Below are 27,733 nucleotides of genomic sequence, written 5' to 3' on the forward strand. Positions count from 1 at the left end.
AAAAAAAGTTAGACAACTTAAAAAAAATCATGAATTAAAAAGTTCATCATCTTAAAAAAAATTCACCAATTTTTAGAAAAGGTTCATCGAATTAAAAAAGTACCTCAATTTGAAAAAAGTTCACTGGATTCAAAAAATTGTTCGTAAAAATCGATGAATTTATTTCGTCAAATTAGAAAACAGAAAATGAATAAGAAAACAAAAAATAGATAGATAAAGAAAAAAAGAAAAAAAAGGACAAGAAAGAAGAACAAAGGAGTAAAATGGTTGTAGAGAACCACGTTGGTCTGATTGGTCTAGTTGGCTATTGTAGCTAGCTTGCACAAGGAGGTCGTAGGTTTGAAACCTGGCGCTCAATCTCTTCTACACCACTTTAAGATAGAGACGAAAAGGGAAGCTGGGCCGGCCTAGTTCAACAGGGTGTGTGTGCGCGACCATTTGGGTGCACTGAAGGAACATGAATCACTAACTAAGGATTACGTAAAGATCAATCTCACCTTTATAGATTATGACAGGTGACGTGTTGCATGTAGGCCACTTGTCACAACCTGAAAGTTTTTTTTTCGCAGATCTGTTTATTCAAAATATTTATCTCTTAAACCGTGTGTCCAAATCTTGAACCGTTTTCGCTGCTGGATTTCTCGTGTCGATATCTTCAAAAACTAGATCCCGTATTAATAGGTTTTGACATTTTTTTAAGAAAAAGCGGGACGAAAAAATTGAACTGGCAGCACGTTTCCCCCTTTCCGGAAGCTGTTTCTGAGAGCCATGGCCGTACCTCTCGTAGAAAAAAAAGAAAACATATTTTTTTTGTTTCCGAGAGGCACGGCCGCACCTCTCGTGAAAGCAAAACCCTGCCTCTCACAAAAGAAAAAAGAAAAAGAAACACGTTTTTTTCCGTTTATGATAGGCTCACGGAAGCAAAATCGTGCCATTCGCGGAAGCAAAATCATGCCTCTCACAGAAGAAAAATACAAAAAAATTTCCGTTTCCGATAGGATCATTGAAGCAAAATCATGCCACTTGTGGAAGCAAAATCGTACCTCTCGCGAAAAAAATACGTTTTTTCATTTACGAGAGATACGGCCGTGTCTCTCACGGAAGAAAAACTGTGACTCTCACGGAAGCAAAATCATGTCTCTCACAAAAGAAAAAAGTAAAAACGCTTTTTTTCTGTTTCCGAGAGGTACACTCGCAGAAACAAAAAATGAAAACACATTTTTTTCCTGTTTTTGGAAAGCACGGCCGTGTCTTTCACGGAAGCAAAATCATGCCTCTCGCAGAAGCAAAATCGTGCCTCTCGTGAAAGAAAAAAAACACGTTTTTTTTCTGTTTTCGAGAGGCACGGCCATGCTTTTCGCGGAAGTAAAACCGTGCCTCTTGCGGAAGCAAAACCTTGCTTCTCATGAAAGAAAAGAAAATAAAAACGCAGTTTTTCCTGTTTTCGAGAGCCATGACCATGTCTCTCGCGGTAGCAAAAACATGCCTCTCGTGGAAAAAAAATGCATTTTTCGCACAAATTTATTTTATATTTTTTTTCAAAAAGTTAAGAAAGACCGATGAAAAATTGAAAAGTTAAAATAACTCAATTTTTTTTCTAAAACACTCAAAACGCATGCGAAAAAATAAAAAACCGAAAAAAGTATCTAAAACACGAGACATGACGACAGCTGAGAGCATGCCAAATAACATGCTCTCAGCCTACATTATTATTAGCCTTCCGAAGGAAGGCTCGTCAACTAGTTGCCCCAGCAGGGCGCCGTTTAGGTTTGGCTGAGCGCATCGACCATGCCGGACGACCGAACGCACGAAGCAAAACCATAATGGGCCAGCCTAGTGACGCTCGAAGACGAAACACATTCAGGCGAGACGGAACGGAGCGTCGCACTAGGCGACATATAGCTCTGGTACGTTGAGGGTCCAGCAGCTTAAACCCTCGGTCCACTGCTGTGCGAACCTTCCTCCGCCCTTTCCCCTCTCCGTCGCGGGACGACGGTGTTTTCCAAGCCGAGGCGCTTCGTGGGCTCCATGGCGGCGGCGGCGGCGCCGGTGTCCGGCCATCTCCGGGCGCGGTGCCCCTGCTCGCCCTTCCGCCACCGTCGGCCGGTTGCTCCGGCCCTTCCCCGCCGAACAAGGTAGCTCCCTGTTGCCGGATTAATGAGGTTTTCGCTTTGGTTGGTTGCCTGCCTGCTCGTTTCCAGAAAGGTGAAAAGGATAGATACCGAAATTAAATTTATTGTTGTTCGTGACCGCAGAAGGTGATGTTTTCTTTGGTTCATGGGTAGGTGGCTATGTGATTATGCGCAGCTGCTATTCGCTAGGCTATATATCTCTGCATTGGATGTCAACAGATTGTTTTTTATACATACGTATTATATAAAGCCCCATGATGAGGAACCAGCAAAGGCCGTCAGTTGTTCGCTTCTTGGGGTCGGGTGGGCATGAATAAGAGCCACCTCGACGCCGCCCTGTCCTTTCTCTTGTCCAATGGCTGCCATAGCTGAAAGAAGACGGTTTTGAAGATGCAATCAGCAGGATGATTAATCATAACGTGCCCAATACTCAATTTATTCCGAATAGTCCATAATGCCCATTTGACAACTTATTAGTTTCAGATGTAATGTTCGCTTTTTTTTCCTCTCTTCTTATCATAGTTAAGAATTTCAGTCCTATAAAATCTAATTTTCCAAATGTTTCTGGCTGACAGGCAACACTATTCCAATAGTTCAGACATTGGAATTAGAGAAAGCGGGGATTTCAGGCTTGGATTTTATGCCAACTTTAATGTGCAAAGTAGCAAACAAGAATGGATGAATGAGAGCAGGAAGATGTTTTATCTCAGAACCACCAACGGTGTCAGCAATAACATCCACAATGGAGCCACTCCTCTAAGGGCTGAAGATCTAAATCATGAACAACCCTCGGGTTCAACCTATCCTTCCATGTATAACAATCCAAGAGAAAGAGTGCCATCTAAATCAACTGTGAATAGATATGCCAATACAGATTTGGTCAAGTGTAGTTTGACAAATCGGTTTGCCCATGCTGTGTCGACCCCAACGAGTGTTGTTAACAATCACAACAAACTATCGAGCATGCCTAGTAGCTCTAAGGGGGAGATTTCTTTGCATGATTGGTCATCCATGGAAGCCCCTCTGCCTAATTTCTCAAATACGGAGGCAACTTCAGAATTTGATGGCAATGCTAATGTTGGGTATGAGAATAAACACAAACTTTTTGCCAAAAAGGTGGCTCCATCTTCCCCAGAAAAAATATCCTTGACCAATGAGTCTAAAAGCACACGGAAGGCCCTTGCTGGCATCTATGACGAAGTTTTGGTTGTTGACAATATCAACTCAGCTGAGAATGTTGTTCGATTGCTTACTACAAAGTACAAAAGCTTTGTTCATGCATGCGACACAGAGGTATTCTATATTTAACTAAAGCCCTGCTTCAATTATTTATTTCTCTAGAATGATTATGCTATATTCGTTATCAGCCACCATTAGATGCATATAAAGTAATAATTGGCAGCTGGGCAATAAATTTCTCTAGCGGAATAATGTCTCTTTACAGCGATGTTTCATGGATTGCATATGTTTTGTCCACTCTACATATTTATCACTAGAAGTTGATTTCTGATGGGCTATGGTCCCCAAATGGCCTTTGCCTCAAGAAATGGTTGATGTTTGGTTTGTGTCCCTCCATTATGAATTTAAGCTAAGTCGATAAAATCTCCTCCAAATGTTATGAAGAATGTTAAAATAGATACATTATAAGCAGTAAGTATTGGATTCTCATGGTTGCAGGTGTTAAGAGTACTATATATATAGCCATGTAGCCTTTTGTATTTACCCCATTCTATAAGGGGTCTTCTGCATATTTCCTGCACTTGTACATGTATATATACTGGCCTATGGCCTCATTGGAATACAAGTTGCATATTCCTAACATGGTATTAGAGCTTTAGGTTATTTTTTTTCCGCACGCGCAACTCGTGCTAAGATCCAATCCCGCCGCCGCGTTCCTCTCTCCGGCTGCGCTGCTCCACGCCGTCCGCCACTCCTGCCTAGGCGCCGACGCTGCGCTTGGCTGCTGCCTACCCCGCGTGCAGCTTTCTCCGCTGCCGCTGCTCTACTCCCGATCCGTTGGCACTTTTACCCACCCAGCCACGCCCGCAGGTCTCGATCTGCCTCTCGCTGGACGCATCCGCGCCTGACAGCCCCGTTAGTGCGCGTGGGATTGCTGCTCCATCTGTGCGAGGGCAGGCGCTTCATCCGATCATGACTCATGAGATCAGCCGGAGCTGCCCGTCGTGATGTGTGCTTCCTCGCCTGCACATGGTGTTCCTGCATGTGACATGTGCCTGCACAAGTCGTCCACTTGCTGCTGCTTCCCCACGTGAAGATCCTGGTTCCAGCTACTGTTTGATCCTCGCCTGCGTCGCTCGAGGCTTCTTCAGGCTGCTTCCACGACGCTCTCCCGTGAAGGCCGCTACCTCTCGTGGCCTCTCTCCCGTGACAACCACTGCCCCCGCGGGCTCGATTCGGCCGCCCTCTGTTCGAATTGATTCGTGCCGCCACCGGATTCCGCTGCCACCCACTGGATCTTGCCGGTCCTGTGTGCTGGTGCTTCTTCCTGGTGTCGCTCGGCTGAAGCTTTGCTTCGTTCTGCTAAATAAATAAATAAATCATGGTGTCTCTCGCCCGCTGTCCGATGATTTCAGATGGTGTTTTCGGTGTTCCCTACACTAACCCCGTCTCGCACATGTGCCTTTCCTCGGTTCTTGGTGCTCGTCTGTCTATACAGTCGTCCCTTGAGGCGACTTCCGCAGGATGTGCTGGTCACTCTTCTGTGGCTCCTCCTGCAACCTCCGAACATGGTGATTGTCGCTCTACATCGACTCCTCTCGCGACTTGCATCGGCTGTGCTGGTGCATATGACTCCATTGACCGCGTATCGCACACACGTCTTCCTTTGGCTTGGTGCTTGTCTGCATATAGCCTTGTCTCCTTCACCGGCCTTTGCGGACGCTGGTGGTCATGCTACACCGCCTCATTTAGCGGCTTCCATAGGTGGTGGTGGCCGCCCCTCTCCCGGTGTTACTGCATCGACTACTTCAGCTCTGTCCTTCACTAAGGAGGAGATTGCGCGACTTCACGCCCTGCCGAGTACCTCTGGCTCTCTATTCTCGGGTGCATCTACGTCGACCTCTTCAGTTGAGCAGGAGATTGTGCGACTTTGATGCCTGCTAGCTCCATCTTCCGGTTCTTCATCGACATGTTCTGCTAGTTCTGCTACCGACTCTTCTGGCATTGAGAGACCACCTTCTACACAGTCGGGTACATTTCCATGGATTCTTGATACCGGAGCATCTTTTCATATGACTCATGATTCATCCACTTTGTCTTCTGTTTGTGCTCTTGATTCTCCTGTTCATGTTCTTACTGTCGATGGTACCGCCCTCCCGGTTAATGGTCGAGGCACTCTTAGCACAACTTTTCATGTTCCTGATGTTGCCCATATTCCTCGACTTACCATGCACCTTCTTTCTGGTGGTCAGATTGTTGACTCTGGTTGTCGGGTCATTCTAGACTTTGACTCATGTTCTGTTCTGGACCGTCACACTGGTGCTCTCCTTGGTGCTGGCCCCCGACGCCATGACTCGCATGGTCTCTGGGAGCTTGACTGGCTTCACCTTCCCTCCGCTGCTACCGCCGCCAGTCTCTCCGCCTCTGTTGCCTTGTCTACTAGCTCTTTTCAGCAGTGGCATCATCGCCTTGGTCATTTGTGTGGCTCTCGTCTCCTCTTCAGTTCGACGTGGCCTTCATGGATCTGTCTCTGGCGGTGTGTCTTTAGACTGTCAGGGTTGCCGGCTTGGTAAACAGATCCAGTTACCTTATCCTCATAGCGAGACTGTGTCTCGGCATCCTTGCGACCTTGTTCACTTTGATGTTTGGGGTCCAGCTCCATTTGCCTCGAAGGGAGGTCATCGCTACTATATCATCTTCATAGATGATTTCTCTCGACACACATGGATATATTTTATGTCTTCTTGTAGTGAGGTATTATCCATCTATAAGCGTTTTGCTGCCATGGTTCACACTTAGTTCTTTAAGCCTATTCGTGTGTTCCGTGCTGACTCTGCTGGAGAGGTATATCTCCAAGATGTTGTGTGGTGTTCTTGCCGAGCAAGGTACTCTTGCTCGGTTCTCTTGTTCTGGTGCTCATGCTCAGAATGGCGTGGTTGAGCACAAGCATCGTCACTTTCTTGAGATGGCTTGTGCGTTGATGATCGCCGCCTCTCTTCCACCTCACTTTTGGGCTGAGGCTGTTTCTACTACCACTTATCTTATCAACCTTCAGCCGTCCACTGCTTTGCAGGGCGGCGTTCCTTTCGAGCGTCTCTTTGATCGTTCTCCTGATTACTCGATGCTTCGTTTGTTTGGTTGTGTTTGCCATGTTCTTCTAGCCCCTCATGAACACACCAAACTGTCCGCTTAGTCTATTGAGTGTCTTTTTAGGCTATAGTGATGAGCATAAGGGATATCGTTGTTGGGATCCTGTCGCTCGTCGAATGCGTATTTCTCGGGATGTTACTTTTGATGAGTCTCATCCCTTCTACCCGCATCCATCTTCCTCGACCTTTTCAGTGGAGGATATATCTTTCCTCACTTTTCCTGACACACCTATCACTTCCGGTGAGCCCCTGTCCATCCGTCCCGTTGCCCCCGCTTCTCCCACTATTGCAGATCCGATGCCACCTTCTCCTATGGTTTCCTCACCTCGCTTGTCACAAGATTCTGCACCTTCATCCCCAGTGACTTCTTCGTCTTCATCCCCTGAGTCTACCTCGGCGATTCCTCCTCGTATTCTTCCATCTTTTCCTTAGTATTATACTCGTCGCCCACATGTTGTGGATGCATCTACTGATGAGCCATCTACTTCTGATGTGCAATCTTCCTCCTCTCAGCCTACTTATGGCTTGCGTCCTTGTCCGCTTCCGCTTCCGCCTGTTGATTGCCTTGGTTTTCCAAGCGTTGGTGCTGCTGTTCTTGAGTCGACTTCTTATCGTCAAGCTGTCGTTCATCCCGAATGGCAGTTTGCGATGGCAGAGGAGCATGCTACTCTTGAGCGCACTGGCACGTGGGACCTTGTTTCTCTTCCTCCTGGTGTTCGTCCAATCACTTGTAAGTGGGTTTACAAGGTTAAGACTCGCTTAGATGGTTCTCTTGAGTGCTACAAAGCTCGTCTTGTGGCTCGTGGCTTTCAGCAGGAGCAAGGTCATGATTACGATGAGACTTTTGCTCCTGTGGCCCATATGACCACTATTCGCACACTTCTTGCCGTGGCCTTTGTTCGTCACTGGTCTGTGTCTCAGCTTGATGTTAAGAATGCCTTTCTTAATGGTGAGCTACGTGAGGAGGTTTAGGGCGTGTTCGGGAGCCCTCTGGCTTCTGAAATCCTCGTATCCGGCCTCAGAGTCCAGCCGAACGGTTCCAATCCTGGTTATTGGGCCGAGAAGCTGGCTCTGGACTACGTGCAAAATCGACGGAGTCGCGGAGCCGGGAAAAGCTAGCTCCAAGGAAACTGGGAAGCGGGAGTTGAGAGAAATTACCTGTGCCTGCCACCGCAAAGTGAGCCCTGCGTACCGCTTCTCTCTCGTCAACTCCCTCCAGCGACTCGTTCCCCCTCGTCATACCCACAGGCCCCCTCCATTCCCCTTGTCCTTCCCGCAACCCTAGCCGCCGTCGTCCTCTCCTCGCGCGTGCAGCTCGCCGCCGTCCTATCCTCGCCAGAACAGCTCCCCGCCGTCCTCTCCTCACGCGAGCAGCTCGCTGCCGTCCTCTCCTCACGCGAGCAGCTCGCCGCCGTCCTCTCCTCGCGCGCACAGCTCGCCGCCGTCCTCTCCTCGCGCGGTGGGGCGCTCGCCGTCGGTGCCGTCGGTGGGGCACTCGCTGTCGGTCCTCTCCTCGTGTGTATGTCCGTGCGTGCTCTCGTGCCCGTCATTCGTGTGACATGGTTGTTAGCTTTTAACGAGAAGCTGCCGCACCGAACGGGATCGAAACTCGAGTTGGGGGACGGATTTGAGGATTTTTCAGCCCTGGGTAACTACCGAACACGCCCTTACATGCAGCCTCCACCTGGGTATTCTGTTCCTGTTGGCATGGTCTGCCGTCTTCGTCGCTCTCTCTATGGCCTTAAGCAAGCCCCCCGCGCCTGGTTTGAGCGTTTTGCCTCTGTGGTAATTGCCGCTGGTTTTTCAGTCAGTGCTCATGATCCAGCATTGTTTGTCCACCTCTTAGCTCGTGGTCGGACTCTTCTTCTCTATGTCGATGACATGATCATCACTTGTGATGACCCCGAGCATATTGCCTTTGTGAAGGCCCGTCTTAGTGAGCAATTTCTTATGTCTGATCTTGGCCCTCTTTGCTACTTTCTTGGGATCGAAGTCTCTTCTACATCTCATGGCTTTTTTATTTCCCAGGAAAAGTATATCCAGGATCTTCTTGCTCGTGCCGCTCTTAATGATGACTGCACTGTTGAGACTCCCATGGAGCTCAATGTTCACCTTCGTGATGCTGATGGTGACCCCTTGTCTTACCCGACGCGTTATCGTCATCTTGTCGGATATCTCTTATCCAGTCCATATTTTGAGTCAGTTTGTCTCCGCTCCCACTTCGGTTCACTACAGTCACCTCCTTCGTGTTCTCTGATATCTTCGTGGCACGATCTCTCACTGTCTGTTCTTTCCTCACTCCAGCTCATTACAGCTTCAGCTCTATTCGGATGCTATGTGGGCTAGTGATCCCTTGGATCGCCGTTCACTTTCTGCTTACTGTGTTTTTCTTGGTGGTTCTCTCATTGCCTGGAAGACGAAGAAACAGACTGCAGTTTCCCGTTCGAGTGCGGAGGCTGAGTTGCGAGCTATGTCTCTTTTGACGGCAGAGGTGACTTGGTTACGGTGGTTGTTTCAGGACTTTGGTGTTTCTGTCACTACACTACTCTTCTACTGTTTGACAGTACAGGTTCTATTAGCATTGCGTGCGATCCTGTGAAGCATGAGCTCACCAAGCATATTGGTGTTGCCGCTTTTTATGTGCGCGCTGGTGTGCAGGATCGGGTTATTGCTCTTCAATATGTGCCTTCCGAGTTACAGTTGGCGGATTTGTTTACGAAGGCCCAGACTAGAGCACAGCATGGCTTCTATCTCTCCAAACTCAGTGTTGTTTATCCACCATGAGTTTGAGGGGGGGTGTTAGAGTACTATATATATATATATAGCCATGTAGCCTTTTGTATTTACCCCATTCTATAAGTGGTCTTCTGCATATTTTCTGCACCTGTGTATATATACTCGCCTATGGCCTCATTGGAATACACGTTGCATGTTCCTAACAGCAGGAGCACATATGATCGTAGGTTACTGCTGGGATAGCAGCTTTGCTGACAACTCATATGTTCTACCCGCAAAAAAAGAAAAAAGAAAAAAGAAAAGAGAACTCATATGTTCATCACTTACGCCAAATGGTCTAATGTTGCTTATTCACGACAAGCAGGGAATGGTATTGCATGATGCACACTAAGCTCATTAAAATGTTCTGACTTTGGGTAGCACAATCTTATGCAGGTAGCAAATATTGATGTCAAAAAAGAGACACCGGTTGATCATGGAGAAGTAATATGCTTTAGCATCTATTCAGGAAATTTGGATGCACATGCCGATTTTGGAAATGGCAAAACATGCATTTGGGTGGATGTGCTAGACGGTGGGAGGGATGTCTTGATGGCGTTTGCTCCATTCTTCGAGGACATGTCTATCAAGAAGGTCCAGTTTTGTTCCTCCTTATTTATTGTGGAGTAATCTCTGACTATTGTTTCCCCTTTATGTGTTGTAACATTTCCTCGTGCCTCTTCATGTAATCCTTTTAGTTCTGTTCTTTTGTAACGTCTTACCTCAACAAACCTATAACTCCAGTGCCAGTATTTACTGTTGTGGATTACGTTGAAACAAATCGGATGTATTGCACTATTTTTATACTTGTGCATTTCATATAACAGCAAAATACCACCAGACTACATATCCAACAACAAATGTATATAGTATCACTGGATATTTCAAGTGCATACTGTTTTCTGATTGCTTGTGGTATCATGCCTTGATTTGCTTCTTCCTAAAACAAGTTTGCTGCTAAGATGCCATTGTGGCCTAGAAGCTGCTATATTTCAAGTGGCAATCTCAAAAAAATTACATATTACAGATCACTCATGTTATATCAACTATTGCAACCTTTATTTTTTATTGAGTTGGTTGAAGCCATCATTTGTTTTTTCTCTTCATCATGTAGGTTTGTCATAACTATAGTTTTGATAGTCATGTCATTGAGAATTATGGAATCAAGGTGGCTGGGTTTCATGCTGATACAATGCATCTTGCACGCCTTTGGGATTCTAACAGGAGAATCGATGGTGGATATTCACTCGAAGGACTTACAAATGACCTGAGAGTCATGAGTGATGTTGGAAATGATTTAATTAAAACTGGAAAGGTATCAATGAAAACAATCTTTGGTACAAAAAAGATTAGAAAAGACGGAGGTGAAGGGAAAATTGTATATATTGAACCAGTAGAAAAGCTGCAAAGGGAAGACAGAAAGATGTGGATTTGCTATTCATCATTGGATTCAGTCAATACACTGAAGATTTATGAAAGCCTGAAAAGCAAGCTTGAAGCAAAAGAATGGATTTTCGATGGTTGTCCTAGAGGAACAATGTACGATTTCTATGAAGAGTATTGGCGTCCCTTTGGTTCCCTTCTTGTGAAGATGGAAACAGAGGGAATGCTTGTTGATCGTGCTTACCTCTCAGAGATCGAGAAAACTGCTGCTGCTGAGCGGAAATTGGCTGCAAATAAATTCAGGCAATGGGCATCTGAATATTGTCCAGATGCCAAGTACATGAATGTGAATAGTGATATACAACTTCGCCAGCTTTTCTTTGCTGGCATTGAGAACAGGTATTGTCGCCTTTTTGTGCCGATCTATTGTTTAAGGTTCCAACATTGAAGGTCTTCTGGATTTCCATATACCATCTCCTATGATACTCTATCTTAAATAGTTTGTGACATCTTTAGGTTCTTAACAAAGCAATGTTACTAATTCTGGTGTTGATCTGAGTTAGCGTGCATTGACCCTTTGTGATTCATATGCACAGTGTGACACAGGCTATAGATTGTATGCTAAATATTATTACCACCCACACTTTGCTGCGAAGTATAAATATTCCTACATTACTTAGTCTACAACTCTACATTCTATTCATAGAGGATGCCTTTTTAGGAAAGAATATAAGTGGTTTTATTAAATTTCTATCCTTGCAACTTAAGATGTATCTAATTATCAAAACATTTCAAGTATTTGAGAATCAAAGTTAATATTTAAATGATTTTGATCTGATGGTTAGTATAATTGTAGTGTTTGCTTCTTTTAGTTGGGATTTTTCCTTAGGAGCCAATTTTAGGGTAAAGTAAGATAAGATTGATTTTTTTTTGTTTCTGTCATTTATAATGCTTCATATCAACAAAAGGGGGAATTGGAAACTGGATCTTCCTTTGCATTTGGTTGGGCCTGCCAGTCATTCTGTGTATAATAATTCCTAAAAGGTGTAAACTGAACTCTCTTTAAATATGTACCTGCTCGCCAATAGCCATTGCTTGTGCATGATTTTTAGGACTGTTAAATTCTCTAATCTTTGTGGTAGGCATAAACATGGTGAGACCTGGCCACAAAGTAAAATGTTTAAAGTGCGAAATGATGAAAACGTAGCTCCAGAGGGCCAGAAGGCTTCGAAGTTCCGCACAATCGAACTTTCTGGTATTGTGGAAGATCTGAAAATTGATATGTTCGCCCCAAATGGGTGGCCTTCAGTCAGCATTGATGCATTGAAAATATTGTCTGGTAAGATACCCATGGATCAAATTTACACAATAGAAGACGACCAAGAGCGAGATGAATATAGCAATGGTTCAGAACTTCCCGAGCAGGATATAGAAGCGGCATCATCATATGGAATTGCATATGAACCGTTTGGTGGAGGAAAGAAGGGAACAGAAGCATGCCATGCCATTGCGGCTCTGTGTGAAAGGTCCTCTATCGACAAGTTGATATCCAGCTTCATTCTTCCCCTGCAGGTTAGCCTGCTGATCTTATTTATACCGACTAGAGCTGTCGTTCCCACCTTTACTTATAGGATGCATTTACAATGCAAATCAAGCTGTGCGACATGCTCAGTTCAAATATTGTTTACCTGGTGCTCCGCGAACCATTGAGTGGCTATTTTGCTCATCATGTGATATGGCGGCCTTTTTTAGAGGAGGCATGGGTGCAGCTAAAGTTGGTGACGTGTGCATCGTCAAGTATGAATTTTAGAAGCTTGATTAATGCTGTTTGTTACTTGGCGCAAAATGGGTTCATATGGATTCTGAGAAATTCCCATGATGCTACTTGTACACTATGACTCTTCGAGTATGTTTAAAGGTTTATGTGTGCTGACATCTGCTTGTGGGGTCAAGTTAACCTTGAAGTATTAGTGTCACGAGTATTGTTACTCTTAAGTCAAACACTATTTTATCCATGATAGGGAGATAATATATCATGCAAGGAAGGGCGCATTCACTGCTCGCTAAATATCAACACTGAGACAGGGCGCTTATCAGCACGAATACCAAATTTGCAGGTATGCATCTTTTGCATTTCATTTGTTGTTTTAAACCAGCATCTCCCCGATAATAACAGCCCACTTCTCAGTTGTTATAAATGCAAGGTGTATTGTATACAAGAAAAGAGTGTTAGAAACAAACAAATGATAGGTGTACTTTAGAAGAATCGAATACTCACTCCGTTCCAAAATACTTGAAGTTCTAGGTTTATCTTAAGTCAAGCATCTTTACGTTTAACCAAATTTATTGAAAAATATACCAACATCTACAACATCTAATTAGTTTCATTAGATTCATCATAAAATATATTTCATGTTATATAAATTTGATGTTGTAGATGTTAATATATTTTTGTATACATGGCCAAACTTAAAGAAGTTTGACTTAGGACAAACCTAGAACTTCAAGTATTTTTGGAACGGAGGGAGTATGTGTTCAAGAAAGAATAAAAGATGCAAATAAGCACTACCAACTTCTGCTCACCAGTGTGCTTGTTTTGGTACGATACTAAAAGCTGCTGTTTCACAGATGCTCTTATCCTAGATGGGCGTGTTATGTATATGCACGTTCTCTGCTGCTTCTCCCGAGCTATGCAAAGGAGACTCTGTGAACTGCTATGTAAAGGAGACTGTGTGAAGTACTTAGGGACGAAGTTACATATGCTATAAATTTCATAAAGCACACGAGCTGATGATAGGTTCAAACTTGAGCATTCACTAGTGGCGTTAGTATAGTGAAATTAACCTGCATTGTCTTTTGGGAAAGCCTTCATGGCTAGTTTTACTTCATATGAAAAAGCGATACATCATCCACCATAGGCTAAGAATAGACGAGGGTGGACTCTCCAGCCAGAGACGGAGGATAAGTCCTGGCCCCGGTCGCTAAAGAATCAGCAAAACGATCTGTTTCACGCGGGCAATGCTCAAAAACTATCTTACCGAACTCACCCCTAAGATTAAAACAATCATCAATGATGGGTGCTGCGCCTGAAGAGGACCAATCCTTCAGTACAATCGCTTCAGTCATGTAGGCATCCTAGGTAGGACCAATGAAGAAGTTTTCCGTGGCAACAAAGTCGACATTGAGCTTTTGCATACCTTGTGGAGGTTTTGTCCATCTAAGCTGCTTTGTTGGATGTGCTACAGTATTTCCAGCATGCGTATAGTTCAGTGCGAGGGCTTGGATTGCTGATGCTGACCTTTCCACAGTCTGACTCTCCTCACCATTTACACACCGATGCCTTTCCCACCACAAAAAACCAGCATCTAACAGCATAGAGAGAGGCCATGGGTATTTGGCTGAGGTATACCTGGTTTGCATCAGAGTTGCACAGTAATTTCTCAAGAATAGCTGAGCCAGCTCTACCGATCTCTAGAGCTTGATTGATCTTGTCTGTTACTCCCAGCCTGCTCCAAACTTTCCTAGCTCGCAGGTGAATAATGCATGTCTAGTATCCTCTTTGGCCTTTTCACAGATTGGACATTGGGAAATTGTTCCAATGTGGCGATCAGCAAGGACAACACGGCACGGGATCACACCACGAAGCGTACGCCATACGAAAATCTTCACCTTCAATGAGACATTTAACTTCCGTGACTGTTTCCAAACGGGGTTTAGCAGCGATCCGCTCTCCCCTGAATTCTGTTTCAGAATTTCTCCGTATGTCGACTCCCATTTAAGATGGTAGGCCGATCTGACAGAGAACGTGTACGACTTTGTGAATTGCCAAGCCACGAAATCCTCCATTTCACCATCTGGCAGCAGAATCTGGAGGATTCTGTTGGAGTCGACATCCCAGAAATTATCCTGGACCCAAGCCAGGACTCTAACACCTCTTCCAGTTATTATTTTCCATGGAACTGCTGGAGGGGATCAATGGGTCATCCCAAATGTGGATGTTGGCCCCATTATCCACTCTCCAAATGCATCCCTTCTTGAATGTTTGGATTCCTGACCATATGCTTTGCCAGACATAAGTTGAGCCTTTCTTCAGTTCAACTGACAAAATACTCCCATCAGGGAAATATTCGGGCCTCAAGATCCCCGCACACAAGGACTGATTATATTCAATAAGTCTCCAGCATTTCTTAGCAAGTAGTGCTTGGTTGAAACTAGCAATATCATGAAAATCCCATACCTCGTTTTTCCTTTGGTATGCACATTTCCCACCAAGCAGACCAGTGCCTAGTTGTTGGTTGTCATCAACTCATCATCACCCAACCAGTATCACAGATCGCGTCAGTGATTCCCTTGAGATTTTTTGCAGGAGCCTAAAGACCGGCATTGCATACGTTCGTATTGCTTGAGCCACAGCTTTTAGAAGCACCTCCTTGCCTCCCATGGACAAGGTCTTCTCCTTCCACCCATTGACTATTTGGCTAATACGTTCCACCAAGTGCATGAAACCTTGGTAGCGCAAGTCTTCCAGTCCACAATCCGCTAGGGCATCTCGGAAGTCCTCCATCGTACGTACTGGATGTGCATTCCCTCCTTTCTCATGAGAATAGATTATCTCATTGAAGTCAATATAGATCCGTCAAGCTTTCGTTGCAGCTTTCCCGCCTAATTTGTACCATTCCCTAGTTGCAGTATCTTATTGGTGCCGTTAATATTATTTTGAAACTCAATGTGCATGAATAATCTCCCTTGCAGAATCAACCTGCACTTGAAAAGGATCGATATAAGATCCGCCAAGCTTTTGTTGCAGCTCCAGGGAACTCTCTTGTTGTTGCTGATTATGGCCAGGTATGTTAAATGCCAAATGATGCTCTTAGTATTTCTTTGTCTCTTGGAATCGCCAAATCTATTTCACCCTGATGAAAGATACATTTCCATGTAGCTGGAGCTGAGAATCTTAGCCCATCTTACTAGTTGTAAAAGCATGCTGGATGCTTTCAAGGCTGGTGGTGACTTTCATTCTAGAACAGCCATGAATATGTACGAGCATGTACGTGATGCTGTTCACGAAAAGAAAGTACTTCTTGAGTGGCAACCTCAACCAGGTCAAGAGAAGCCTCCAGTGCCATTGTTGAAGGTACTTGACTCTGTCACTAATATTCTGACAGTGGCATATGTTTTAAAGCTATGCTTGGTTTCATTTGAACTGTTTAAGGCAAGAGCGGGTGCCCACGGCCTTCGCGTCATTCTGCCGTCCACTTGGGACGTGCACTAGTGTCACTGATCCTCATTTGTACTTGACCTCCTAGGAGGATTGTATCAAAACTCTACCTTTTCAATGCAATGAAATGCAAAGGTCCTTTGCATTTTCTCGAAAAAAAAATTGTTGGTTCCACTTCAATGCAGTTATATGTAGTTAGCAGTTTACTTGACCAAACTCTTGCACTTCTGTAAATGGTTGAGGATGATTGCATACCTTTTGGATCTGTGAAGTTAGCATTTAGAATGGTGTCGTTCCGCGAAATTTGTTGCATGCCCCACTGCACTACACAAAGTTGTCAAATGTCACTGTTCCACCCAAGATTGATGCACTCATTCTGGCATGGGGCGTTCATGAAGACATGAAACCAAGCATGCCATATTTATTGTTTATCTGCTTTGGACACTCTTCTCACTTAATATTTTTGGCCTTGCATCTCCAGTACTCCTCTCACGCATGACAGGATCTTGCGTTACTTTTTTCTACTTTCACAGCAAAGTAACTATTTAATTAGATTGTTATTGAGCATGAATCTTCTGCATTTGCAGTTTTTGTGTATTAGATGCTTTTGCTTTGTACTCTGTAGAATTGTGTTGTACTCCCTCCGGTCCTTTTTAGTTCGCATATAAGATTTGACTGAAGTCAAGCCTCGTAAAGTTTGACCAACTTTACAGAAAAAGTTGTCAACATTCACAACCTGAAATCAATACCACTAGATATGTCATGACTTAAAGTTTCATATTATATAACTTTAGCATGGCAAATGTTAATATTTTTTCATATAAATACGGTCAAACTTTGTGAAGTTTGACTTCAAAGAATTCTAATGTGCAGAGTAAAAAGGACCGGAGGGAGTATGAAACTAAATTTGATGTCTTCCTTTTGATTTCAGGATGCTTTTGGTGCTGAGAGAAGGAAGGCTAAAATGCTTAATTTCTCTATTGCATATGGAAAGACAGCTCAGGGACTATCCCGTGATTGGCAGGTATGAACTCTGATCATCTGCATTTTGAACTGATTAGGATAGTTGGTGTCAACAACCCAACCCAGGTATGTTTAGGAAACAACTTCATTAGGTCATCTCTTACACACTTAACCCAGATGTATGCGTCAGTTGAACATTGTTCTTTATCATATGTATGTGCATCAGCTACGAGTAACATGTTGCACTTTTCTCATCTCCCTCCTGCCTCTTGTGCCTAGGATGTATTCTCCTTTGGCCTTCATTCCTCCACATGCTTATACAAATATATATGCAGGATCAGTACTTCTGTTTGATAGGTTATATTAATTACTGTTATGGATTCAACTTGATTGTATTGCAAGGCCCAAGGGGCCAGTGGCGGAGCTACAGCAAGGCCGAGTGGGCCATGGCCCGCCCAGTCCATGAGTTTTTTCTATTGTATACCTACTGTTGGGCCATGCAAAATAAGCCCAGATACGTATTTCCTTCAGCGGGCCTGCCCAACTAATTGGGCCAAGCTCCGCCACTGCAAGGGGCATATATATATTACACAAGACTTGGGGTATAAGGAAAGGAAACATAGCCTAATAGGACTCCTAGACCTAATACTAACACTCCTTAACAATTACCACCCAAGAAAATATTGATCCAGGATGGAAATCAGATCAAAGACTGATATATATCTTGTGCGCAGCAACTTTTATTCAGCAAACCCTCTGTTTGTTTCTACTGAATTATAAGTTATATGTGAAATTAGCTCTATTTGTTGACTATACTAGCGTGCTAGAGAAGTGCTATGGTACAGTTTCACAAACAACATATTCTTAGAAAATATTACTATGGTGCAATCAGTTCAGGTTTTATAGCTTACCATCTTACTAGGTGTCTGTCAAGGAGGCAAGGGATACACTCAAACTCTGGTACAGAGATCGAAAAGAAGTTTCAGCTTGGCAAAAGAGGCAGAAAGAGCTTGCTCGTGAAAAATGCGAAGTATACACATTGCTAGGACGGTCACGCCGCTTTCCTAACATGACTCACGCACCCCATGGTCAAAAAGGTCATGTTGATCGTGCTGCTATAAATGCACCAGTGCAGGTACTTGGTACTGATCAAGTGATTATGGCCCAATGTCTGTGATGCTCGACTTCTTTCTTTGTTTGGAAAATCATAAATAATGATGCATTTTCTATTCAACAGGGCAGTGCAGCAGATGTTGCCATGTGTGCAATGCTTGAGATAGAAAGAAATGCTCGCCTTAAGGAGCTTGGTTGGAGACTCCTATTACAGGTTGATATCACTTTTTTGGTTTTTCTCTTCTGACAACAAAGTAGGACTTGTACTAAGAAGTACTCCCTCCGTTCCAAAATAGATGACCCAACTTTACACTAACTTTAGTGTAAAGTTGGGTCATCTATTTTGGAACGGAGGGAGTACTACGTAAATGGGAAAGGCAAAATGCGATAGTTACATCATACTCCCTCCGTCCCAAAATTCTTGTCTTAGATTTGTCTAAATGTGGATGTATCTAGTCACGTTTTAGTGTTAGATACATCCGTATCTAGACAAATCCAAGACAAATTTTTTGGGACGGAGGTAATACTTTATAACTAACTAGTCAGTTTCCTTGCAAAGTATTCTATTCCAACCCCAGATCTGGCCTAATACGACATTTTTTATCGGCATTTCTCAGGTGCACGATGAAGTGATACTGGAGGGGCCTACAGAATCTGCTGAAGCGGCCAGGGCCATCGTGGCAGAGTGCATGTCCAAACCCTTCTATGGAACCAACATCCTGAAGGTGGACCTGGCTGTTGACGCCAAGTGTGGAAAGAGTTGGTATGACGCCAAGTAGAAGTTGTTCTCGCATGCACGGACACGGCGGGATTGGGCTGGTGTAGATATTGCAGTTCCAGTAGCGGCAGAAGCAGTGCAAGCATTGAATAACGGTAGTGGTGGCACGAAGGAGTTGCAATGCATAGGACTCCCTCCGGTCCATATTCATTGTCTTTGTACTAAATCAGCGACAATTAATATGGATAGGAGGGAGTAGCAGAAATCTAGCACGTCGATTGTATTAGTCTCCAGAGTTTAATAGGATCTTTTGGTCTCCAGCGCTCAATAGGATCTGATGAGGTTCAGATAAGTTAATCGTATGACAGGGCAGCTGTTGTGCGTGTTGTTGTTGAGGTTTAACTACTTCAGTGACCTATTGCATTCCAGTGAGGCCTAACTCTGCTGCGGTGTTTATTCATGTTGGTCTGAGGGAATTGCTCATTTATTCCCAGTTCTGGTCTGCTGGCAAACGCTGGAATTTGATATAAATTTCTCCAGGAATCAATTTAGACAGTGGTTTGTGATCCATTTTGCCCTTTCAACTCAACATTTTACCTATTTCACCATTGTCTGACCAAGTTTTCCGTTCATCTAGCTGTGGATCTCAGGTGCCTAATCTGGTGGCGATAAGGCTTCGGCCTGGTCGGTGTTGTAAACATAGGCACATGAGATGAGATATTTCGCTTGGCAGAATTTTACCCTCCGGATCTAGTGTTTCGGCGCGGACTTCGAGGTTCGCCGGAGTAGTTGCCGGAGAAGACGACGGAGAGGAAGGAGAGGTGGCCGGCGAGGTGGGGGTGACCGGAGTCGGCGGGTCCGGGCTGGATCCGGCCGGATCTGGCGCGGGCAGTGGCGGAGCTTGGCGGGGCGGCGGCGTCCAGTGGCGAAGAAGGGCGGCGGCGCGGGCAGCGGCGTGCTCAGGCAATGGCGGGCGCCTCGGGCTCGGAGGGCCCGACCTGGGCTCGGGCGGGCCGGTGCGGTGGGCAGCGGCGGTTGCTGACGTGTTGCGCCCTGATTGGCGCGGGACGGTGGGACGGCGGCGCGGTTGTGTCCAGCGAGGTCGGACACGTCCGGCGGCGCGGGAGGAGCGAGGCTAGGGTTTTGCTCCGAATTTTCGGGGGAGAGGGTCTTTTTATAGGCAAGGGGAGCTAGGAGAGTCCAAATGAGGTACGGTTTTCGCCCACACGATCATTATCCAACAATGGAGAGCATGGTGGGGGTTTAGATGGGCTAGTGGGCTGTTGTGGAGGGGTGTTGGGCTGCAATGAGAGAGGAGTTTTTGCGGTTACCCGGTTAATCGTTGGAGCATCAAATGACCTCCAAATGGAATGAAATTTGACAGGCAGCCTACCGGTGATATACCAAGGCCACTCGAAAAATCTCGGCCCATTCCGAGAACTTTTTTCTCCCGCTCACGAAACGAGATCTGAGGGGTGCAACGGGTGCATGTGTGAGTGTCGGATTTCGAAACGGACAACGGGGAAAATGTCTGGATGCATGAGACGAACACGGATGCAAAGGAGATGCACATGATGACATGAGATGAAATGCATGACATGAACAAAATGCAATATGAAGACAAAACCCAACCACGGAGGAAAATAATATATCACATAGCCGGAAATGCAAGAGTTGGAGTTATAATTATGGAATGTTACATCCAGGGCGTTACAACTCTCCACCACTACAAGAGGATCTCGACCCGAGATTTAAGACTGAAAGAACTCCGGATATTCAGAACGGAGGTGATCCTCGCGCTCCCAGGTGGCTTCTCGGTCGGAATGGTGAGACCACTTAACTTTCAGAAATTTGATTGGCTTGTTGTGAGTTTTGCGCTTGGTTTCTTCAAGAATGGCAATGGGATGCTCATGATAAGAAAAATCTTCTTGGAGATCAATCTCTTCAAAGTTGATAGTACACTAAGGCGTCTTGAAGCACTTGCGAAGCTGTGACACGTAAAACACATCATGCACATTTCGAAGTTGGACGGGAGCTCGAGTTGATAGGAGAGGTCGCCTCTTTTGTCAATGATCTTGAAATGACCCACGTATCTCGGGGCAAGCTTCCTTTTGATACCGAAGCGCCGAGTGCCTTTCATTGGAGAGACGCGGAGGTAGACATGGTCTCCGATCTCGAAAGCCGAGTCATGGTGCTTGCTATCATAGTAACTCTTCTGGCGCGATTGCGCGTCTTTGAGATTTTCACTGTTGACTTTACACATTTCTTCAGCTTCTGTGATCAAGTCGTTGCCAAGAAGTTGGCGTTCACCAGTCTTGGACCAATTGAGAGGAGTACACCACTTTCTGCCATAAAGAATTTCGAATGGGGCCTTGCCCGAACTTGCTTGGAAGCTGTTGTTGTATGAGAACTCGGCATATGGGAGACAATCTTCCCACTTCATATCGAAAGAGATGACACAAGCTCTGAGCATGTCTTCGAGGATTTGATTGACTCGCTCGACTTGGCCACTTGTTTGCGGATGAAAAGCCGTGCTGAAGCGAATGTTGGTGCCCATGGCCTTCTAGAAGGAGTCCTAGAAGTTAGAAGTGAAAATGCATCCATGTTTTGAAGAGATCAATTGCGGAATACCGTGCAACGAGACAATTTTGGAGGTGTATAGCTCTACCAACTGAACTGTCGTGATAGATTCTTTGATTGGAAGGAAATGAGCCACTTTTGTAAGCTTGTCAATGACAACGAAGATAGCATCATTCCCACGCTTGGACTTGGGAAATCTAGTGACAAAGTCCATTTCGATATGATCAAACTTCTATTCTGGAATAGCAAGAGGTTGGAGGAGACCAGCTGGTCGTTGAAGTTCTGATTTCACCCTTCGATAGACATCACATTCATTCATGAATTGAGCAATCTCTCGCTTCATTCGAGTCCACCAATATGACTGCTTGAGGTCATGGTACATCTTCGAATTGCCTGGATGAAGGGAAAGAAGAGAATTGTGCACTTCGTTCATTATGACCTTCCTTAGATCACCTTTAGGAACCACAATCCGGTCCTCAAAGAATACGGTGCCCTTGTCATCAATGCGATAGCACTTGTATTTGGATAAGCCCTTGGCAATACCGTGTTTCACCTTCTTCACCATGGTATCAAGGAGTTGTGCCTCACGAATTTGATCTTCCAAAGTTGGAGTGACTTGAAGGTTGGCAAGAAAACCTTGAGGAACAACTTGGAGATTGAGCTTGCGGAAAGCTTCACAAAGATCCGGTTGGAATGGCTTGAGAATTAAGCTGTTGCAATAAGCTTTCCTGCTCAAAGCATCTGCAATCACATTGGCCTTCCCTGGAGTATATTCAATACTTGGATTGTACTCTTGAATCATTTCGACCCAACGAGTTTGCCCGAGGTTGAGGTTGGGTTGTGTGAAGATATACTTGAGGCTCTTGTGATCGGTGAAAATGTCCACTTGCCTTCCCAACAAGAGATGTCTCCATGTTACTGATGCATGGACAACTGCCGCCAACTCAAGATCGTGAGTGGGGTAGTTCCTTTCATTGGGCTTCAACTGACGAGAAGTGTAGGCCACAACTTTCTTTTATTGCATTAACACGGCGTCGAGACCTTGCAACGAGGCATCACAGAAAACTTCGAATGGCTTGGATTCATCAGGAGGAGTTAGGACAGGAGCTGAGACGAGTTTCTCTTTGAGAGTGTTGAAAGCAACGTCACACTCAGGAGTCCAGGAATACTTGACATGCTTATGGAGGAGGTTGGAAAGAGGCTTTGCAATCTTTTAGAAATTCTCAACAAATCTTCGGCAATAGCTTGCAAGCCCAAGGAAACTACAGATCTACTTGACATCCTAAGGAGGCTCCCAGTTCACAATTGCAGAAACCTTCTCCGGATTAACATCAATGCCTTTGGCGGAGATGATGTGGCCAAGATAAAGAACTTCATCAATCCAAAACTCACATTTGGAGAACTTAGCATAGAATTTATATTCTCTAAGCTTGTCGAGCACCAATCACAAATGCTTGGCGTGATCCTTCTTATTCTCGGAGAACACCAAGATATCATCGAGATACACCAGGATGAATTCATTTGTGTAGGGGTTGAAGATGAAATTCATCATGCGAGAGAATGTTGGAGGGGCAGTGACAAGGCCGAAAGACATGAAAATATATTCATAAGAACCGAAACTTGTTCTGAATGCTATCTTGGGGATATCTTCTTCACGAATGCGAATCTGATGATAACCCATACGGAGGTCAAGCTTGGAAAACATCTTTGCACCTTTGAGTTGTTCGAAAAGCTCATTGATGTTGGGAAGTGGGTACTTGTTTTCGATTGTCTTCTCGTTCAATGGATGGTGATCAACGCAAAGTCGGTCTGTGCCATCTTTCTTCTGGACAAAAATAACACCATAACCCCATGGAGATAAACTCGGTCTGATCAAACCCAGACACTCTTGTTCATCGAGTTGTTTCTTCAATTCTTTCAGCTCCTTTGGTCCCAGTTTGTATGGACGCTTGCAAACGGGTTCAGTACCGGGCTCAAGATCGATAACGAACTCAACTAGCCGTGTTGGGGAACATAATAATTTCAAAAAATTTCCTACACACACGCAAGATCATGGTGATGCATAGCAACGAGAGGGAAGAGTATAGTCCACGTATCCTCGTAGACCGTAAGTGGAAGCGTTATGAGAACATGGTTGATGTAGTCGAACGTCTTCATGATCCGACCGATCCAAGTACCGAACGCACGACACCTCCGAGTTCAGCACACGTTCAACTCGATGACGTCCCATGAACTCCGATCCAGCAGAGCTTCACGTGAGAGTTCCGTCAGCACGACAATGTGATGACGGTGATGATGTTGCTACCGACGCAGGGCTTCGCCTAAGCACTGCTACGATATGATCGAGGTGGATTATGGTGGAGGGGGGCACTGCACACGGCTTGGAACAATCAACTTTTGTGTCTTGGGGTGCCCCCTGCCCCCGTATATAAAGGAGTGGAGGAGGGGAGGGCCGACCCTCTACTATGGTGCGCCCTGGGGAGTTCTACTCCCACCGGGAGTAGGATTCCCCCCTTCCATGTAGTAGGAGTAGGAGAGAAGGAAAGGGAAAAGAGAAGAGAAGGAAGGAGGGGGCACAACCCCTCCCCCTAGTCCAATTTGGACTAAGCCTTGGGGGGTGCGCAGCCTCCCCTCTCTCTTTTCCCTAAAGCCCAATAAGGCCCATATACTCCCCGACGAATTCCCGTAACTCTTCGGTACTCCGAAAAATACCCGAATCACTCGAAACCTTTCCGATGTACGAATATAGTCGTCTAATATATGAATCTTTACTTCTCGACCATTTCGAGACTCCTCGTCATGTCTCCGATCTCATCGGGGACTCCGAACTACCTTTGGTACATCAAAACACATAAACTCATATTATCGATCGTCACCGAACGTTAAGTGTGCGGACCCTACGAGTTCGAGAACTATGTAGACATGACCGAGACACGTCTCTGGTCAAGAACGAATAGCGGAACCTGGATGCTCATATTGGCTGCTACATATTGTACGAAGATCTTTATCGGTCAAACCGCATAACAACATACGTTGTTCCCTTTGTCATCGGTATGTTACTTGCCCGAGATTCGATCGTCGGTATCTCAATACCTAGCTCAATATCATTACCGGCAAGTCTCTTTACTCATTCCGTAATACATCATCCCGCAACTAACTCATTAGTTGCATTGCTTGCAAGGCTTATAGTGATGTGCATTGCCGAGTGGGCCCAGAGATACCTCTCCGACAATCAGAGTGACAAATTCTAATCTCGATCTATGCCAACTCAACAAGTACCATCGGAGACACGTGTAGAGCACCTTTATAGTCACTCAGTTACGTTGTGATGTTTGGTAGCACACAAAGTGTTCCTCCGGTATTCGAGAGTTGCATAATCTCATAGTCAGAGGAACATGTACAATTCATGAAGAAAGCAGTAGCAACAAACTAAACGATCATCATGTTAAGCTAACGGAATGGGTCAAGTCAATCACATCATTCTCTAATGATGTGATCCCGTTAATAAAATGACAACTCATGTCTATGGCTAGGAAACCTAACCATCTTTGATTCAACGAGCTAGCCAAGTAGAGGCATACTAGTGACACTCTGTTTGTCTATGTATTCACACATGTACTAAGTTTCCTCTTAATACAATTCTAGCATGAATAATAAACATTTATCATGATATAAGGAAATAAATAATAACTTTATTATTGCCTCTAGGGCATATTTCCTTCAGTCTCCCACTTGCACTAGAGTCAATAATCTAGTTCACATCTTTATGTGATTAGTTCATATCTCCATGTGACTAATACCCAAAGGGTTTACTAGAGTCAATAATCTAGTTGAGGGAGTCCTGGATTAGGGGGTGTTCGGGTAGCCGGACTATACCTTCAGCCGGACTCCAGGACTATGGAGATACAAGATTGAAGACTCCGTCCCGTGTCCGGATGGGACTTTCCTTGGCATGGAAGGCAAGCTTGGCGATGCGGATATTCAAGATCTCCTACCATTGTAACCGACTTTGTGTAACCCTAACCCTCTCCGGTGTCTATATAAACCGGAGGGTTTTTAGTCCGTAGGACAACTTCATCATACAATAATCATACCATAGGCTAGCTTTTAGGGTTTAGCCTCCTTGATCTCGTGGTAGATCTACTCTTGTACTACCCATATCATCAATATTAATCAAGCAGGACGTAGGGTTTTACCTCCATCAAGAGGGCCCGAACCTGGGTAAAACATTGTGTCCCTTGTCTCCTGTTACCATCCGGCCTAGATGCACAGTTCGGGACCCCCTACCCGAGATCCGCCGGTTTTGACACCGACATTGGTGCTTTCATTGAGAGTTCCTCTGTGTCGTCGCTTTCAGGCCCGATGGCTTCTTCGATCATTAACCACGATGCAGTCCAGGGTGAGACTTTTCTCCCCGGACAGATCTTCGTCTTCGGCAGCTTCGCACTGCGGGCCAACTCGCTTGGTCACCTTGAGCAGATCAAAAGTTACGCCCCTGGCCATCAGGTCAGGTTTGGAAGCCTAAACTACACAGCTGACATCCGCGGGACTTGATCTTCGACGGGTTCGAGCCACAGCCAAGCGTGCCGCACTGTCTCGATGGGCATGATATAGCTCTGCCGCCGAACAACGCCTTGGAGGCCGCACACGCATCGGTTCCGACCATTGATTCGGAGCCCACTGCGCCAATCGAGGATCAGCGATTGGACGCTACCTCAGGGGCTGCGATCTCAGAGGCGATCGAGCCAAACTCCAGCCCCGCACTCTGCATAGCCCGTGACTCCGAGGAGCCGGATTCCTCTCCGAACTCCGAGCCCCCCGCGCCCCCGCCGATCGAATCCGATTGGGCGCCGATAATGGAGTTCACCGCCGCGGACATCTTTCAGCACTCGCCCTTCGGCGACATCCTGAATTCTCTAAAGTCTCTCTCTTTATCAGGAGAGCCCTGGCCGGACTACGGTCAGCAAGGTTGGGATACGGACGATGAAGAAATTCAAAACCCACCCACCACCCACTTCGTAGCCACTGTCGACGACTTAACCGACATGCTTGACTTCGACTCCGAAGACATCGACGGCATGGACGACGATGCAGGAGATAAACAAGAACCAGCACCTGTAGGGCGTTGGAAGGCCACCTCGTCATATGACATATATATGGTGGACACTCCAAAGGATGGAGATGGCGATGGAACAGCGGTGGACGATACCTCTAAGAAACAGCCCAAGCGCCGGCGTCAACGGCGCCGCTCTAAATCCTGCCAAAGCAAAAACGGTGATTCCGGCACGGGAGATAATACTACTCCGGATAGCGCCGAAGAACACCCCCTCCAGCAAAATTCGACACAGGAGGACAGAGAAGCCAGCCCTCACGAGAGGGCGGCGGACCAAGAGGTTGATGACGATAATTATACGCCTCCCTCCGAAGACGAGGCAAGCCTCGACGACGACGAGTTTGTCGTGCCAGAAGATCTTGCCGAACAAGAGCGTTTTAAACGCAGGCTCATGGCCACGGCAAGCAGCCTCAAGAAAAAGCGACAACAGCTTAGAGCTGATCAGGATTTGCTAGCTGACAGATGGACTGAAGTCCTTGCGGCCGAAGAGTATGAACTCGAACGCCCCTCCAAGAGTTACCCAAAGCGCAGGCTGCTACCCCGACTAGAGGAGGAAGCACCTACATCACCAGCGCATGACATGGCCGACCGGCCACCTCATGGCCACGACAGAGAGGCCTCTTGGCCCTCCACTCAAGCCATGCCCCGGCACCGTGTCAAGCATACTAAGGCACGGGAAAATGCGCCCAACCTGCGCGACATCCTGGAGGACAAGGCAAGGCAAACAAGATCGATCTACGGATCACGCAGGCGCCCCATGGCACGTGACGGTGATCGTCACTCCGGACACAATGAATTCGGCCGGGCCGAACTCAACAGACAAAGCTCCTTCGAGCTGCGTCGTGATATAGCCCAATACAGAGGCGCCGCACACCCACTATGCTTCATAGATGAAGTAATGGATCATAAAATCCCTGAGGGCTTCAAACCCGTAAACATCGAATCGTACGATGGCACAACAGATCCTGCAGTATGGATCGAGGATTATCTCCTTCATATCCACATGGCCTGCGGCGATGATCTACACGCCATCAAATACGTCCCACTCAAACTTAAGGGACCGGCCCGGCATTGGCTTAACAGCTTGCCAACAAACTCAATCGGTTCTTGGGAGGACCTGGAAGCCGCATTCCTTGACAACTTCCAGGGCACTTATGTGCGACCACCGGACGCCGATGACCTAAGCCACATAATTCAGCAGCCAGAAGAATCGGCCAGGCAATTCTGGACATGGTTCCTAACAAAGAAAAACCAGATAGTCGACTGTCCGGACGCAGAGGCCTTAGCGGCCTTCAAGCATAATATCCGTGACGAGTGGCTGGCCCAGCACCTGGGACAGGAAAAGCCGAAATCTATGGCAGCCCTCACGACACTCATGACCCACTTTTGCGCGGGAGAAGATAGCTGGCT

General features: G+C 45.8%; 1 protein-coding gene across 1 annotated transcript; it reads left to right on the plus strand.

Annotated features, from left to right (window-relative positions):
• Positions 1 to 1,886: 1,886 nt before the first annotated feature.
• On the plus strand, positions 1,887 to 19,200 carry LOC123147085 (DNA polymerase I A, chloroplastic). Its single transcript, XM_044566325.1, has 12 exons — positions 1,887 to 2,135; positions 2,708 to 3,425; positions 9,632 to 9,829; positions 10,350 to 11,017; positions 11,761 to 12,190; positions 12,640 to 12,735; positions 15,371 to 15,463; positions 15,558 to 15,752; positions 16,768 to 16,860; positions 17,722 to 17,934; positions 18,037 to 18,126; positions 18,530 to 19,200. Exons 1-12 carry the CDS (start codon positions 2,029 to 2,031, stop codon positions 18,689 to 18,691), a joined length of 3,063 nt encoding a protein of 1,020 aa, XP_044422260.1. The 5' UTR covers positions 1,887 to 2,028; the 3' UTR covers positions 18,692 to 19,200.
• Positions 19,201 to 27,733: the final 8,533 nt, after the last annotated feature.

The sequence above is a fragment of the Triticum aestivum genome, chromosome 7A (assembly GCF_018294505.1).
Source record: "Triticum aestivum cultivar Chinese Spring chromosome 7A, IWGSC CS RefSeq v2.1, whole genome shotgun sequence".
NCBI lineage: Eukaryota > Viridiplantae > Streptophyta > Magnoliopsida > Poales > Poaceae > Triticum > Triticum aestivum.

Excerpts from the sequence above, each read along its gene's own strand:
- LOC123147085 (XM_044566325.1), top strand. The coding sequence starts at position 2,029 with ATGGCGGCGGCGGCGGCGCCGGTGTCCGGCCATCTCCGGGCGCGGTGC. Across the intron at positions 2,136-2,707 it reads GCCCTTCCCCGCCGAACAAG|GCAACACTATTCCAATAGTT; the intron begins GTAGCTCCCTGT and ends TCTGGCTGACAG. Across the intron at positions 15,464-15,557 it reads TTGTTGCTGATTATGGCCAG|CTGGAGCTGAGAATCTTAGC; the intron begins GTATGTTAAATG and ends ATTTCCATGTAG.